At 46.3% G+C, this 16,992-nt stretch overlaps 2 protein-coding genes across 7 annotated transcripts in view; one reads left to right on the top strand and one right to left on the bottom strand.

Moving 5' to 3' along the window:
- The first annotated feature begins 71 nt into the window (after nt 1-71).
- YIPF2 (Yip1 domain family member 2) lies at nt 72-10,546 on the top strand. Its single transcript, XM_069946833.1, has 8 exons — nt 72-210; nt 815-957; nt 1,046-1,126; nt 2,001-2,088; nt 5,022-5,138; nt 5,226-5,392; nt 7,578-7,760; nt 10,301-10,546. The coding sequence occupies exons 1-8, from the start codon at nt 180-182 to the stop codon at nt 10,391-10,393; spliced, it is 903 nt and encodes a 300-aa protein (XP_069802934.1). The 5' UTR covers nt 72-179; the 3' UTR covers nt 10,394-10,546.
- CARM1 (coactivator associated arginine methyltransferase 1) overlaps nt 7,314-16,992 on the bottom strand; it is a 22,452-nt gene continuing 12,773 nt past the window's right edge. For 2 of the 6 annotated variants that reach the window (XM_069946764.1, XM_069946770.1), the window contains exons 15-16: nt 15,229-15,297; nt 14,451-15,125 (exon numbers count right to left, since the gene is read on the bottom strand). In XM_069946764.1, coding sequence (XP_069802865.1) covers nt 14,989-15,125; nt 15,229-15,297 — 206 coding nt within the window. In that variant the 3' untranslated portion in view covers nt 14,451-14,988. Of the gene's footprint in view, nt 7,827-9,610; nt 9,656-14,450; nt 15,126-15,228; nt 15,298-16,992 lie in introns of those variants that run through there. The other 4 variants (XM_069946785.1, XM_069946799.1, XM_069946793.1 and 1 more) reach the window with 3 other exon arrangements.

Genomic DNA, 16,992 nt, shown 5'->3' with positions numbered 1-16,992 from the left:
TTCTAATTACCGCTAGGTGTCGGGTATTTCCACAATGGCAGTAAACCTCCACCCCCCCCCCGTGTTGGCCAGCAGTTGGTACAGTCCGGAGAGTGGTGACGCGGCCTCTCGGTGCTGGCGGTGCTGGAGTTGTCAGCTGTCCGGGAGTCACGTGATCCGGGGCATGTCGCTGCGAGAACATGGCGTCCGCCGATCAGCTACAATTTCAAGGTAATTCCTGCACTGTATTTGGGACAGGTGATGTATATATGTAAATGTCCTCGTATGCTGGCTGTAGTGATGACGTAGCAGGTGTAGTATATATATGTAAATGTCATGTGACAGGTGATGTATATATGTAAATGTCCTCGTATACTGGCTGTAGTGACCTAGCAGTTGTAGTACACAGATGCAGCTCGGTATTATAAGTTGTGACACTTGGGTCATGTTCTGGCCATTGCATAAGTATGTGAACCCCTCCTGTCCAAGGTGTAGCCTATGGGTGCTGCAGTTAAAGTTGTCCCCTCCCTTGTACACAAGGACTATGAGCTGCGATTTCCTGATACACTGGCAGATGTGTATACGGGCATGGTGGACATAAGAAGCCGTATTCTATCCCAGCAAGATACGCCATTGCTTTATGATCATAGGGGCCCCTACATATCCTAAGAGATAGGGGCCCCTTCATTCCCAGAATCCGCAGAGCCTCCGAGATGGTAAAGTGATCACGTATCCACATTTAGTCATCACATGGACAATTGCCGTCAGCATGGGGTGGTTGATAACAGAGAACAATAGATGAGATGGTCTGAGACTGTTGTCCCTCTCTATACAGAGTTTGATGAGGCTGCGGACCTTCTAGCTGCAACGCCTAATGCCACCACCAGGAGCGCCAGCGAGGAGAGCCAACCCCAGCATGCTACACTACAGATGGGAGGTGACAGCGAGGGCGAGGAGGGTGAGACGGACCAGACTGAGGTATGGCGCCCCCTATATTCCTGCCCCCTGGTGTAGTGATTGCACCATATACACCTAATGTTAATGTCTGCTTATTCTCTGCCCTCAGCTCCTTGCTCCTCAGAAGAAAACCTCCGGCTTCTGGACCTTCCAGTACTACCAGGACCTGTTTGACGTGGACACTGCCCAGGTGAGCCCCTACATGTTCTGCCTATCCTAGATATGGTGTTACCACGTTCTCTATGTGTTCCCTGCTGTCATCATATACAGATCACTGATCGCTGTAACTATTACTAGTGATCTGTATAGACCGTCATGGAGAGAAGACCTAGATCACCACTATGCTGATGTCAGACCTTCACTGATCACTAGAACAGGGCCGGCTCCAGGTTTTTGCGGCCCCTTGGGCGACAGAGCCTCAGTGGGCCCTTCATTTACACACTATGGACAATAACGTGAGACACCACTAACATGTACAAACATACATTATTGACATAGACACTGACTGACCGACTGACAAACTCAGACACTGACGCACAGCAATTACAGCTCAGTCTTCTCCCTCTTCCTCTTTGTCGGGCTGCTCTCCACACAGTAAGATTGAGGACCTTTAGGTCATGTGATCAGGTCATTATCCCTTTTCTCTCTGTGTGCAGGTCCTGCTCAGTCTTCTGTGTCTTCTGATGTTCAGTTCTCACCCTGCACTACAGTGAGCGGGCTGAACATCAGAAAACCGGGCCCTTCTCCCTCTCTGGGCCCCTAGAGATGCTGTGGGCCCCGGCACTTGCCCAGGTAAGCTTTGTGCTGGCGCCGGCCCTGCACTAGAAGGAGCCAGGAGAAGCACTTGTCTGAGCGCTTCTCTCTCTGTTCTGCTGCAGTAGATGGGCTCCATAGATTGTTATAGAATTTATCACCTGCAGTCAGTCTGACTGGATGTAGTGATCGATGGAGGTCTGAACACTTACACAATGACTGATCATGTGATTTAGTATAACAGTACAATGGATGTGTATGGAGTATGGAGCCGTTCACATCGAGACTAAGCTCTGTGTCATTTTCATCAGGTGCTGGACAGGATCAGAGCCTCCTTCATACCCATGCCCGGGAAAAACTTTGTCAGACATCACCTCCGAAACAATCCAGATCTTTACGGTAAGATGACAAGATGTCCCTGATGACAAAATGTTCCCCTATAAGGAAGAAACGCTCAGATAGAGGTCATGTTATGTTAAAGGGGGTTATCCAGGAGTAGGAAAACATGGCTACTTTCTTAAAAACAGCTCCTCCCCTGTCCTCAGGCTGTGTGTAGTATTATAACTCTGCTCCATTCACTTCTATGAAACTGAGCTGCAAACCCCACACTCAAACTGAGGACAGGTGTGGCTCTGTTTTTGACAGAAAGCTGCCATGCTTTTTTAATCCTTAAAGAGTCACTGTTGTATTTTTATTTTTTGCAGAAATCAATAGTCCAGGTGATTTTAAGAAACTTTGTATTTGGGTTTATTAGCCAAATCTGCCATTATCTGCATTTAAAAAGCCATTTCCCAGGTCCCCCCCCCCCCCCTCTTCCTCCTCTTTTCCATTCACTGCAAAAAATCTGGAAATTGTGACTTGATGCATTCGACATACCCAGTCTGTTCTATAGAGAGGGGAGGGGGGAGGAGGGAGTTAGCCACAGCAGAAAGCAGATAACAGAGGATTACAGGCACGGAGCTGGGTGACAGCTGTAATCAGAGCTCAGAGAGGTCAGTGGTGACTGTCAGAGGAGATAGAGGGTGAGGTATTTGTAGATTAACTCTTTGTTGTCCTGTTTTGGTCTTTTATTTAGCTCTCTCCATAGGAGAACAATGAAGACGGGGGAGAGCTTCAAAGTGGCTAATAAACCCAATTACAAAGTTTCTTAAAATCGCCTGGACTATTGATTTCTGCAAAAAAAAAATTTCACAACAGTGACACTTCAAAGGGGAACTCCAGGTAGAGGTAAAAAAAATGAAACTTCTGCAGAAGCATAAAGCATTACTTACCTGTCTATCCCAGTTTTGAAACTACCAAAAATCCATTTTGGGGGGAGGTTCTGTTTTGTCTTTCTGCACTTCCTGGTTTATCAGTTGTACACAGTACTACAGGTTCCAGAATGCAATGGTTTCCCTTAGTTGTTCATCACAGTCCCCAACTCGGCACATTCCCCACCCAAATCTACTGCAGAACATCTAGGCTGTGTTCACACATTGCAGTTTTATTGTGTTACTGAATTATTTGCAGTAATGATTTCATTGTGGTCCCACCCGCACAGCGCGCTGTATTCTCTTCCTGTAACACCACACAGCGCTGTATTCTCTACCTGTAACACCGCACAGCACACTGTATTCTCTACCTGTAACACCGCACAGCACACTGTATTCTCTACCTGTAACACCTACACAGCACGCTGTATTCTCTACCTGTAACACCACACAGCACGCTGTATTCTCTACCTGTAACACCTACACAGCACACTGTATTCTCTACCTGTAACACCACACAGCACGCTGTATTCTCTACCTGTAACACCACACAGCATGCTGTATTCTCTACCTGTAACACCACACAGCACGCTGTATTCTCTACCTGTAACACCACACAGCACGCTGTATTCTCTACCTGTAACACCACACAGCACTGTATTCTCTACCTGTAACACCACACAGCACGCTATATTCTCTACCTGTAACACCACACAGCACGCTGTATTCTCTACCTGTAACGCTGATATTGGAATATGGCCACATTTGGCCTGATTCGGCCGATTATCGTTCGGTGAAATAGAACGATCAGCCGATGATCATGTCATCGGCTGATCGTTCATTTAGGGCCAGAACTAAAATCATCATTCCCCCACCGCGCATGGCTACGGTTGAATAGCGATGCGTGGCGGGCGACCGACGATTTGACAAGCAGCAGCAGCATACATTACCTGTCAGGGCTTCTCCGCTCTGTCTTCATCCCCGGGTCCCGCGCTCTCTATCTTCAGAATGGCCAGTCAGCTGACGGAGCGCTCAGCCAATCACAGCCGGGACCGCCGCGGCCTGTGATTGGCTGAGTGTGGCCTGTCAGCTGACCGGCCATTCTGAAGATAGAGCGCGTGGGACCCGGGGATGAAGACAACGCAGAGAAGAAGGTAATGTATGATGCTGCAAGGACATCGGTAACTATGTCCCTGCAGCCCTCGCTCAACGATCATCGGGCCGTGGAATAGGCTCAGTAAACGAGTGGCGATCTAGCAGATTGCCGCTCGTTTACATCGTTGATCGGGCCCTCCTTGGCCCGTGGAATAGGACCCTAAGGTGGGGAGAGCAGTGGGAGCAGGAGACAATGTGGATTTGCACAGATGTCATTTTTCTTCACTTCCTGGATTTCTATCAGCTACCAGTGTGGCAGAAGTGTACAGATACGGTAATACATTGTATAGACACATAACTTTTAACCCCTTAAGGACGGGGCCCATTTTCATTTTTGCGTTTTCGATTTTTCCTCCTTGTGTTTAAAAGGCCATAGCACTTGCATTTTTCCACCTAGAAACCCATATGAGCCCTTATTTTTTGCGTCACTAATTGTACTTTGCAATGACAGACTGAATTTTTGCATTTGGAACAGTACGAAACCAGAAAAAAAATCAATGAGATAGGCACTCGTTTGCTTTCGGCTGCTGCAGCCGGAAACAAACAAGTGCCGAGCCGGGGACGGCGCCATCTTGGACGAGTCCCCGGCCGGCATCAGACAGATGCCAGGGAAGGGTTGCCTCCGGTAATCGGAGGCAGCTGTCAACTTTGACAGCTGCCTCCGATTAGCTAATTAGCGGGCACGGCGATCAGACCGCGCGGCCCCGCTTTGAAGTGCTAATGAGGACATATGACGTACGGGTATGTCATATGTCCTTAAGAGGTTAATGTACTTTTTAATAGAAAACAAGTTTTTCTTATCTGGAGTTCCCCTTTAAAGGTGTAGTGCAGCACCTCTGGGCCTGGAGAGCTGGCCAGGCAGGATGGTCTTAATGTAATAAGTATGTGGCCTCTGCCTCGTGTGACCCACCCATCCTCTTCCCTCAGGGCCCTTCTGGATTTGTGCCACGCTGGTGATCACCGTCACAGTGGTGGGGAACCTAGCCACGTTCATTCAGATGCACGGCCGGACAGACTACAACTACAGCCCGCAGTTCCACAAAGGTGGGTGCCATTCAGTGTTTGATAGATGGGGGGGCGTCACAGCTAGGGTCCTGATGATCCTATGATCTCTTCCCTTCTCCTCTGCAGTCACAGTCGCTGGCATCATCATATACAGCTATGCCTGGCTGGTGCCTTTGGCTCTCTGGGGTTTTCTGCAGTGGAGAAAAGGGGTGAACTCTGTGGTGGGCACCTACAGTTTTATGGAGACAGTGTGCGTCTATGGATATTCCCTGTCTGCATACATCCCATCCACGGTGAGTACTGCCTGCTCTGCTGTCTATAGCTACATCCCACATACAGGCAGATTATATGTATACTAGGCAGGAGGAAACTTCACGGTTCACTCCAAATACAAAGAGGGCTATAGATGACAGGTTCATACAGGATCAGTATTTCTTTCAGACAGAGCGCCACTCTTGTCCTCAGTTTGGGTGTGGTATTGCAGTTAATTTCCATTTGAGTGAATGAAGCTGGAGTGTAATACCACACATAACCTGAGAGCAGGGGTAGCACTGTTTTAGAAAGGAAGCAGCTGGATAACCTCTTTCAGACAAGAGATTTGGATATATTGCCTACGATAATATTTTGTAAAGTTGTGTTCTAAATGTATTCACCTCAGTGCAAGAAGTGTGTCTGGGGCCTGAGCCTTCACAGGCAACAAAAAGACCTAGAAACATACAGAGAGTGCACAGACTCCAACGACACATAGGCACATGCTGCATGCCCAGTCCCTATTGTAGCTGTGTTAGATATGATACATTGCTACAGCTGGAAAATCTGTTCTGTATAATGTACAAGTGTCCACAGATTGGGCCGGGTTGCTCCAGCATTAACAGGCACTGTTGGTAGGGATAAAAGATATAAATAAGATAACATTATTTACATTCAGTGCTCTCTGCTGCCACCTCTGGCCAAGACAGGAACTGTCCAAAGCAGCAGCAAGTCCCCATAGAAAACCTCTCCTCATACAGCTTTGGGAGAAAGATCTGAATAAAACCTTCACTAAAGATGAAATTCAGTCAGTATTCCTAGCACCCTACAAGTCCTCCAGATGCGTAAGAAAACGGATATAAAATTATATCCAGATGGTATATTACACCAGAAGTGTCTGCTCATTATAACTCACAGAAAGATTCAACTTGTTGGCGCTGCAAATCAGCCCATGGCTCCTTCTTACACATATGGTGGACTTGTCCAATAATATACAAATGGTGGAACACTATCTTTGATAAATGCAATCTTATATGCAAAACCAAAATAACAATCTCCCCAGACTGGGCCCTACTCCTTATATTCCCACCAAACTTGAAAGGCGCCCAAATGTTACTTTTTAGACACCTTCTGTCAGCTGCCCGTCTATTAGTTCCTACTATGTGGATTTCTACGGAAGTGCCTTCCCTAAACACATGGCTCTTAAAGGTCGACCAAATGTTCCGACTAGAAGAATTATCTCATTGGGAATCCAACACCCGATACAAATTCATGAATATTTGGTTGCCTTGGATCTCTTACCGAGAATCTATACTCTCAAAGTTACCTTAATCATACTGATCTCCATTTCCCGACTTTATCCATATATTGCCCCAATATATAATAAAATATTACACTGATATTCACGAAATGTATCGCTAATATATACTGATCTGTTCTGTATTCCTTTCCATTACCTGTTCTGTTTGTCATTTATAAAATGTGTTATTTATCCTTTCTACTAAGGATTTTCATATAGTTCTTTTATCCCCCCCTCCCCCTGTACAAGTTTTTTTTTTTATGTACGAAAATATTGTGTGACGTGACATGCTCTTTTCTTCTTACTATGTCATCACTTGTCTTCTTATGTTACAATCGCCATGTAATTTTTCTTGATTAGATGTACACTATTCTTAAAGTACCGAATTAATGCTTGTACAGTTATAACAAAAAAAAAACCTTTAATAAAATATCTTAAAAAAAAAAAAGAAAACCTCTCCTCCTCTGGACAGTTCCTGTCTCGACCAGAGGTAGCAGCAGAGAGCACTGTGTCTGAATGTAAATAAAACAACACTTTCTACAGGACATACAGCAGCTGATAAGTATGGGAAGACTTGAGACTTTTAAATATTAGTAAATTACAAATCTATATAACTTTCTGGCACCAGTTGATTTGAAAGAAAAAGATTTTTGCTGGACAACCCCTTTAAATTTGTAGGTACTATGACCCCACACATTGCTGTATTAAGTCTTTGTATAGCATAAGACGGAATTAGAACATTAGGTCATGTCCCATCACATTAGTTGCAAAAGCGTACATAGCCTTAAGTATACACTCTGTAGCTTAGGAAGAAATGGAGTGATAACTCGTGACTACAGAGTCAGACTACACAGCATTGAGACGTAGTCTGTTACCATGGAGACACTTGTTACAGATGTACATTATATATCTTGTATTTCTCTTGTCAGGTTCTGTGTGTTCTTCCTTATGAAATATTTCGCTGGATCATCCTCCTGGTGGCCATGTGTCTCTCGGGCTTTGTTCTTGTCCTCGCTTTCTGGCCTCACGTTCGTAGAGATAATAAAATGGTGGCTATTGGCATGCTAGCCAGTATAGTGCTGCTGCACGTGCTCCTGGCTGTGGGCTGCAAGGTATGTAGAGATGAAGCTAGATGGTCACACGGTGGAGCCATTCAGTACACGGGACCAGGTCACATCCTGTAAAACAAGGATGGAACTAGTCTCATCCATGAGGTTATATGGCTCCTGCACAGGTCTCATATACATTCAGGTGAGGGCGGCCCAGTCACAAGATGCATTCAGAATGTGGAAAAACCTGACTTCCAGCTTATTTCCCCCATGTCTTTACTGATTTTTTGCTCTGGAAAGGTAATGAATACACTTTAAAGGGGTTATCCAGCGCTACAAAAACATGGCTACTTTTCCCCCTCTCTTGTCCCCAGTTCGGGTGTGGTTTGCAGTTAAAGGGGTTATCCAGCGCTACAAAAACATGGCCAATTCTCCCCCTACTGTTGTCCTTTAATTGCAAACTGCACCTGAACTGGAGACAAGTGCCATGAAAAACTTTTTCCCAGTAATTGAAGCACATTACAAAGTTATATAACTCTGTAATGTGCTTCAATCACCTATCTGCCTCCCTTCCCTGTCTTTTCTCCCCTCCAGGAAGTGTCCTGACTCACACAGACCTGATTACTGTCGTCACCTTCACCAGGCAGCTCCTTCTTGTGAGGATGAGCCATCAGCAGGAGGGCTGCTCTAGCTCCTGTTACACCAGCCTCCCCCTCCACTCCTTGTCAGGTGACTCTGCTTGCTCAGCTTCTCTTCTATAGTGACATGACTCCTTCACTGAGTCCATGGCAGCAGGAGAGAGGGTATGAGGGAGCTGCCTATGTGCTGGAGTCAGTCGGAGGGAAGATAAGCAAGTGAGATGTGACAAGTAATGGCTTGCAGTTGTTCAGCCAATGGGAGCTGAGCAAGCCTGTCACCTGACAAGGCAGGGGAGGGGAGGGGCTGCTGTAACAGGAGAAGGAGCTGAGAGAAGAGCTTGGTGACTGTGATGACAGTAATCAGGGCTGTGTGAGTCAGGACACTTCCAGGTGGGGGGTGGAGGGGGGAAAAGACAGGGAAGGGAGGCAGATAGGTGATTGTAATGTGCTTCAATTACTGGGAAAAAGTTTTTCATGGCACTTGTCCTTTAAGCTCCATTTACTTCAATGGAACTGAGTTTCAAAACCCCACCCAAACTGGAGACAACAGTAGGGGGAAAGTGGCCATGTTTTTGTAGCGCTGGATAACCCCTTTAAACTGGAGACAAGAGAGGGGAAAAAGTGGCCATGTTTTAGTAGAGCTGGATAACACCTTTAAGGCCATTTTTTTTACACAGTGGGAGAGATTTATCAAACATGGTGTAAAGTGAAACTGGCTCAGTCGCCCCTAGCAACCAATCAGATTCCACCTTTCATTCCTCACACTCTTTGGTAAATGAAAGATGGAATCTGATTGGTTTCTAGGGGCAACTGAGACAGTTTCACTTTACACCATGTTTGATAAATCTTTCCCACTGTCTTTTTATAGTGAAATACTGGCCGTTATTTTCAGTCTTCAATTACTTCTATTGAAAGAACTGCCTTTAGACCACACAATGTGTAGAGCGGCCGTTGTTCCCAGCTGCTGTCAAACTAAGATTCAGGACATTTATTGGCGGCCGTTATTTTAAAGTGATACTGTCACTCCCTTTCTGTATGAGGACTTCTTTACACAGCTGTAAAGCCTAAATTCTGCAGATTTTGAGTATCAAAATAATGGCCGTTGAAAATCATTGTGTGAACATGGCCTAAGGGTACGTTCACATGTAATTGCTGTTATACTCGGTATCATAGCTGTGGCTCTGCATTGTTGCAGCTGACTTTCTTTCTGCTGCACGAATGTATTGTGCCATAGACTTATAAAAATTAACTACTTAGCTCCTGCACCATGCTTACCTGTCCATGTTCCACCGCCGCGCTTCTGCTTGCTTCTCTGGGTCCCTGCCAATCAGCAAAAGAGTTATCATTGTCTTTTGGCAAATGTAAAATTCGTCCGCTAACAGCGCATTGCGAAAGTTAATAGGTAGTATAGCCGACGGCTGATGATTGTGTGGATAAAATAATAAAGCTCTTACTTACCTGTCCAGCCTTGGCTGTGGGATTCCCCAGTCACCGCCGCTGCAGCTCTCACTTCTGTTTCCGTCTCTTAAGTGACAGGCCGCTCAGCCAATGACTGGCTGAGACGAGACAATACCGTGGCCAGTCACTTGAGAGATGGGACCAGAAGTGAGAGCGACGGAGACTGGGGAATCCCACAGACAAGGCTGGGGAGCCTGGACAGGTAAGTAATTGCTTAATGATTTTACACCAAAGCAAGGGCTGCACGGACATGGTTAACACACACACACATTATATATATATATATATATATATATATATATATATATATATATATATATATATATATATATAAAATTTTTTACATGTTATATGAGTTTTCCACAGAAGTGAAGATGTGGGTTTTAATCTCCTATGTTAGCAATGATTACAGTGACCGCTCTTCTGTCTGACCCTGCACATGTGATACGGCTGGTCTCCTTTATGTAAGACGTGTAGTAGTAACAGATGGCTTCTTTCCTCATGCAGGAGTATTTCTTCCGGAGAGTAGAAGGAGAACCTTTAGCCCCAGCTCCCATCCCTACAACTCCAAAGGCCCACATCACCACCCATAAGATATGAGCCGCCTATGGACTGAGCAAGCCTGGCCTGTTGTAAGGTCACACAGATGATCTCTATTATCCCCAGGAGGATTGGGGAGGTATCATCACTTCTCTATTTTTATTGACTAATGTAGAATTATTTGTTCTCTTAATAAAGCACCTTTCTTATGTACATTTTATAGATTAACCCTTACAATAACAGCTGTTAAGCCTCATTCACACATCCTATCCCCATAGATGCTCTGATCATCCTAACTAACTGTGTCATAGAGCCCTAAGATACTTAATATAGCTTATAAGACTGGTCTGTTAAGCAGTGTGAATGAGGTCGAACCTGGTAACCTCACACCCTCAGGTTAGAATGACAAGGTTTATCCACCCTAAGGACCTGTTCATTACAGAATCCCCTCCAAATGGGAGGCCTCGTGCGACTCCGTTCAAAGAATTGACATATCCTCCCATTAAAGGCGATACCGGGCAGGGATTCTGTAGTGGAAACAGTCCCTTAGGGTAGATAAGCCCTAATAGTGACCATGGTCGTGGTCTTTTTATGGTATTCCACTATGGACATTCCCTCTGCAGATCTGCTTCTTTCTGCCCTTTGTGACTTTAAGTTGAGCATAGTTCATGACGTGTTATGTTAAATAACAAACATACTTACCTGTCCAGGCTTCTTGATATCCTCCAGCCTGTGTCCCACTCACCACAGCCACCCCTAAAGCCATCTCTGCAATGACAGGCCAATCAGTGACCAGGGTACTGTCCCATTTTGGCCAGTGATTGGTTAAGCAGCCTGTCACTGCACAGAGCTTTAACAGCTGCTATAGTAGACCACTAAATATGTTTATTACTTTGTGAAACAGGCTGCACAGACATCAGTAACTATATATATATATATTTATATATATACACACACACTGCCTTGGCTGCGTGTTTATCAAGCTGTGGAATAGGCTCAGTAAGGATAGCGTTACACATAGATTAATCTGACAGATTATTAAAGCCAAAGCCAGGAATAGATATGAAAAGAGGAGAAATCTGAGTCTCTCTTATGACCTGTTCTCTGTTTATAGACTGTTCCTGGCTTTGGTTTAAAAAAATCTGTCAAATCTCTCTGTGTAAAGGCACCCTAAGTAAGAGCCAATCTAAGATTACCACACTCTTTACTGTGTTAATTGGGCTGTGCAATACAGCCCTAAACCTGGACAATTCCTTTAAGGTTAGTGGGAAAGACCTTGCTTTATTTAAGTGCTAGGATAAGCGTTGCAGCAGCCTAGCAGTACCCAAACATAGCCATTGGTTGCAGCAGAGGCCCTAGTACCCCTTATTACTGCCACTCAAAAAAAAAAAAAAAAAAAAATTACTCCCTTTAAAAAAATTAGAAAAAATACAGAGCAGGAAATGCAGCTAGATTGGTTGTGATGTAGCTGTACTTAAAAGGATTCTCCGGAGGGGGGATTCAAAACAATTAGTGTCAGGATGTTATACAGATTTGTAAATGACTTCTATTTAAAAATCTCAAGTCTTCCAGTACTTATCAGCTGCTGTATGTCCTGCAGACTGACACAGCACTTCTGCTTCCACCCCTGTATGTGTCAGGAACTATCCAGAAAACCTCTCCTGCTCTGAACAGTTTCTAACACCACTTCCTACAAGACATACAGCAGTTGATAAGTACTGGAAGACTGGAGATTTTTAACTAGAAGTAATTCACAAATGTATATAAAATTTCTGACACCTGTTAATTTGAAAACAAGTTTATTAAAGTAGTTTCCCTTTAATAAGAGGCACATCTGAACAGAACTATACCCATGTCTATTAGTAAGGTAGTAAAGCAGTTACCAAACATCTGCTGTCCGATCAGTATCGTGCAGACTTGAGAAATAACTCCCTTGTAATGCCATATGATTGATGGAAGGGGATAACTGACCTAAAGGGGCACACATTTACCAAAATACAGAGACAGCACTTACAGGATCATTTCAGATAAGGGATACAATTCCCATTTTTAATAACCCTGCTAGCTGCCAGTGAATGGAAAGTTTATATGCAGAGGCCCTCAGTGCTGTAGTTCCTATATTATATACCGCAGGGATTCCTTCTCACTAGATCAGGGGTGTACTTTGTAAATCTATGAAGATGGAAGTTACAGTGCACCAGGGAGAGAAGCTGAGGCCACAACATTGCTACAGAGTATGACAAGGGATTATCCAGGATTCAAAACAAAAACAGCAAATTTCTTGCAAAATTGGAACCCTGCCCTCAGGCTGTGAGTGGTAATACAACTCAACTCCATTAACTTCAATGGAACTGAGCTGCAATACCACTACAAACTTGACAGATGGTTGTGTTTGTGGGAAAAAAAAGTGACCATGTTTTGTTTTAAACATGGACAACCCCTTTAAGTGACAGGGAAACTTCAAAGTAAAAGCTTTTATTCCATTTGACATTTCTAGCAGCCAAGACCCCAACAGTCCCTAAACCAGAAGCTCTGATCCCCTTTATCTCACAGATACACACAGGGGTTATCCAGGTTCAGAAAAACACAGCCTCTCTCTTTCAGAAACAGCACTTGGGTGTGGGGGGGGGGGGGGTTTCCAGTTCCATCAAAGTGAATGTAATATCACACACAGCCTGAGGTAAGGGGTGGCACTGTTTCTGGATGAAAGCAAACCTATTTTCTAATCCTGGTCACTGCTCTATATAGCAAAAAAAAAAAAGGTAAAAAACACAACACCTCGAAAAAATCCCTCCCAACTTTATTGAACACTACAGGCAGAAATAAGACCAGCAGCTGAGTTAGCAATGGTTTCCTATGTGTCTTCAGACATTACCTCTGAAAAGCCATCCTATAACGACAGTCTGCCATCCCACAGAGGACATAGACAAATGACAGGTTACACATAACAGGGAAGGGGGCATGTAGGGCAACAGAAAAAAGAAAAAAAAAAAAATCCCTAAAAAAGAAACCTGAAGATACTAACCAGTACATTAAGGATGTGCTGGCCTCCCCCAAATACTAGAAGGAATCATTGCTGAGAGCTTCCAATTGGGGTGTCAGAAAAATAGTGGGCGCATACGATGCAGGGACGGACGCATTCAGGACATGCTTCATCCACTCTGCCCTACAAGTGGAGAAAACAGAGGTAGGAGAGGATGGGAGACTGAGAAGAGTCCAGCGTAACGGAATCTGAGGCCATCACAGAGACTGTCAGTCCAGCGGGAGATTCACATTAGCCCCCAACCCCAGGAACAATGGCTGCCACCGCGCTATGTAACAGTTCTTCATCCCTGCCCTGACTCGGGCTTCCAGCACTTGAAATTCCAGCAATCTCCGCTCTATCCTGCCTCAGACAATAGGGAGGTGGACTACAATGGGAGGATGGACCGTGACGCCTCGAATAAGGTCGATAGTTGTGAATACTGACACTGCAGCAAAGCAAAATGTCTTCCTATCTAGAAAGTTCAGATAAAAAAAAAAAAAAGGCTTTTAACAACTCATTCCCCCCACCCGCCCCCTTATAGTCAACCCCCTACCTTCACAACTACACCATTAACAGTCCGGACTATATACGCATGCCGATACAAACTCAAAGCTGGTAGTCAGATCCATCCAAGACCATAGCAGAATGAAGCAAATGAGAGGCGGCCACCCTGCTACGTCCCCCAGTCGTAGGAGGCGGAGGGCGACTGTCTTGCTGAAGCAAAGGAAGAGACGATGACATGGCTAGCTCTTAACCGATCACCAAGCTGGGACTCTCAAGCAGTTCGTACATGGCAGCCTCCAGGACAGCTATACGACTGGCGCCTTGCTGTAAGGCCGGCCATAGACATTGAGCAGCAGATTGTGTAGAGGAGCAGGATGAGCCGCCCGAAACAATGAATCGTGCAAAGGTGTAGTGTCATAGACGCCAGTGGGTATGTAGACATAGGGTGGGGATTCAGCTCTGTCCTGACAATGAGGTTACTGCAAATAATGGAGATTTATCGGGACAAAAAAAACATGATTGAAAAAAAATAATAATAAAAACACGGTAAACGTTAGGTTTTCCCCAGCGAGCGACAGCCTGGGCATCTTTGGGCAGGGAGAGGCCACGCGACTCCTGTGATGCCGTAGTGTCTCTCGTCCCCCCACTTTCGGTATCAATACTAATTCACAGCAATGTGGAGGAGCGTAAGAGTCCATTATGACACCTGCACGGGCAGAGCGAGCGGGACACGATTCCCTCCCCCCTCTCCTCCGTAACACGCGGGCCAGTCCTGATTCTTCACCCGCCCATCTTCTTCTATGACACTGCGTGATTTTATTTTATTTAAAGTACTTAAGAAAAAAAGAAAATGTACAAGTCCATTGCCAGAAAGCATCATATGATAGAAACCGGAGTTAGATGACCCACTGGGTGGCTTACAAACCAAGATGGCGGATGGGCATGGAAGGAACCCAGGGGTGAGGATGTCAGGGGGAGGAGGAGGAGAAGAAGGGTAGTTTCTGCAGAAGAGGATGAGGAGAAGCAGAGACATTCTCTGCATCATTTGGTATCCTGTTGCTGAGAGAAACTGGCAGGGGAGGGAGGAGGTAGGACGAGCAAGGTGGTGGGGGAAGGGCGAGCAATCTTAACTCCCATAATGCATTGTGTTGGTGTTGATAGACATGGGGGATGCCATAGAGATGGCCGGGCCACCCATGGTGAATTGGTTGTTGACTGGGTAGTGGGTGGAGGAGGTGGAACCAGCTTGTCCTGTGGCCGATCCTAAGGGAGGAAACAGAAGAGAGACAAAAAGTAGTAGTTGTTACATGGCCCAGAAGACTCAGACATCTTATAAGAGGACGGTATTCCAACTGTAGGGCCTCACCTTGCACAATCCCTGTGCTCATGATAGATCCCATTCTGGAGTGGGTGTGATTTACGATTCCTGTGTTAGCTGCAAGGAAACGGGGGAGGAGGTGGGGATGGAGATGGGAAGGTTATAGGACAGACATTTCCCCACAATAAGATGACAGCAGAAGACGGCAGGAAGGCAGAGGCTGCAGAGCGGGCGGCTCATAGACTGGCACAGCACCCAGCCACTGCCGCACATCACTATGCAGCCTCTGCCTTATCATCTGCAATGTCCTTACGGGTTACAGGGAAATCTAACACTAGAAGTCCTCCGAAATCCCAGGATGCCAATGTGTGACATAAGGAGAGAACGTAAACATATCCAATACCCCACAATACTCTGACAACACTAAATAAAGGTAAGATTCAAAGCAGAAACATACTACACACACAAGCACAGAAGCGAGAGTTGGAAGATGCAGAAAAGGATTCTCCAGTTCTAATACGCTGTGGGATCAGCATCAATACTGTGAGGAAGGGAGACAGAGGCAGAAAGAGAGGCTGACGGGGATCGCGGGGCAGAAAGAGAGGCTGACTGGGATCGCGAGGCAGAGAGAGGCTGACTGGGATCGCGAGGCAGAGAGAGGGGGGCTGACTGGGATCGCGAGGCAGAGAGAGGGGGGCTGACTGGGATCGCGAGGCAGAGAGAGAGGCTGACGGGGATCGCGAGGCAGAGAGAGAGGGGGGCTGACGGGGATCGCGAGGCAGAGAGAGAGGGGGGCTGACGGGGATCGCGAGGCAGAGAGAGAGAGAGGCTGACGGGGATCGCGAGGCAGAGAGAGAGAGAGGCTGACGGGGATCGCGAGGCAGAGAGAGAGAGAGGCTGACGGGGATCGCGAGGCAGAGAGAGAGAGAGGCTGACAGGGATCCCGAGGCAGAGAGAGAGGCTGACAGGGATCCCGAGGCAGAGAGAGAGGCTGACAGGGATCCCGAGGCAGAGAGAGAAAGAGAGGCTGACGGGGTTCATGAGGCGGAGCGAGAGGCTGACGGGGATCGCGAAGCAGAGAGAGAGAGGGGCTGACGGGGATCGCGAGGCAGAGAGAGAGGCTGACGGGGATCGCGAGGCAGAGAGAGAGGCTGACGGGGATCGCGAGGCCGAATGAGCAAGAGGCCGACGGGGTTCATGAGGCAGAGCGAGAGAGAGAGAGAGAGAGGGGCCGACGGGATCGTGAGGCAGAGCAAGTGAGGCAGACAGGGATCGCGAGGCAGAGCGAGGCACAGACTAAGATCACAAGGGAGAGCGAGGGGGGACACAGATCTGGTCAGGGGCCAGAGCATGGTGTCCATCTGTTATTAGGATACAGGTAACCACTTCACTCAAAGCATCAATACAAATCCCAACTTGGGTTTCCCCACTGCTAAACCTCTTACAGAATGAGGAAACATCCACCAACTAGACACAAGAATAAAACCAGAGATCCTCTTCAACTAGGAAAACACAAGACAGATCATTTGACATCAAACACAGCGACGGGCAGTCGTCTCCAGCCAGACGCTCTCCACCTGCTGTGAAGCTACAACTTCCAGAACGCTTAGAGTTATAGTTTTGCACCAGCCGGGGAGGCGAGGGATGGAGACCATTGCTGTAGGGAAAACCATCAATAAATCACCACTATAGAATATACAGACTAAGCAACCACGAGGCCCCTTTGAGTACAGAAAATCTTTGTAAGGGGGATCTGGTGGCTGCCTATAGACACAGCATCACACATTCTCATTCACATTGCTATACACCGAT

Source organism: Dendropsophus ebraccatus, chromosome 1, assembly GCF_027789765.1.
Source record: "Dendropsophus ebraccatus isolate aDenEbr1 chromosome 1, aDenEbr1.pat, whole genome shotgun sequence".
Classification (NCBI taxonomy): Eukaryota; Metazoa; Chordata; class Amphibia; order Anura; family Hylidae; genus Dendropsophus; species Dendropsophus ebraccatus.
This window is presented reverse-complemented; position numbering and strand designations above follow the sequence as displayed.

Bases quoted from the DNA above. Each gene is read 5' to 3' on its own strand.
- YIPF2 (XM_069946833.1), top strand. From the start codon at position 180: ATGGCGTCCGCCGATCAGCTACAATTTCAAG. The intron at 211-814 runs GTAATTCCTGCA...CTCTCTATACAG, and splicing joins CGATCAGCTACAATTTCAAG to AGTTTGATGAGGCTGCGGAC. The intron at 7,761-10,300 runs GTATGTAGAGAT...TTCCTCATGCAG, and splicing joins TCCTGGCTGTGGGCTGCAAG to GAGTATTTCTTCCGGAGAGT.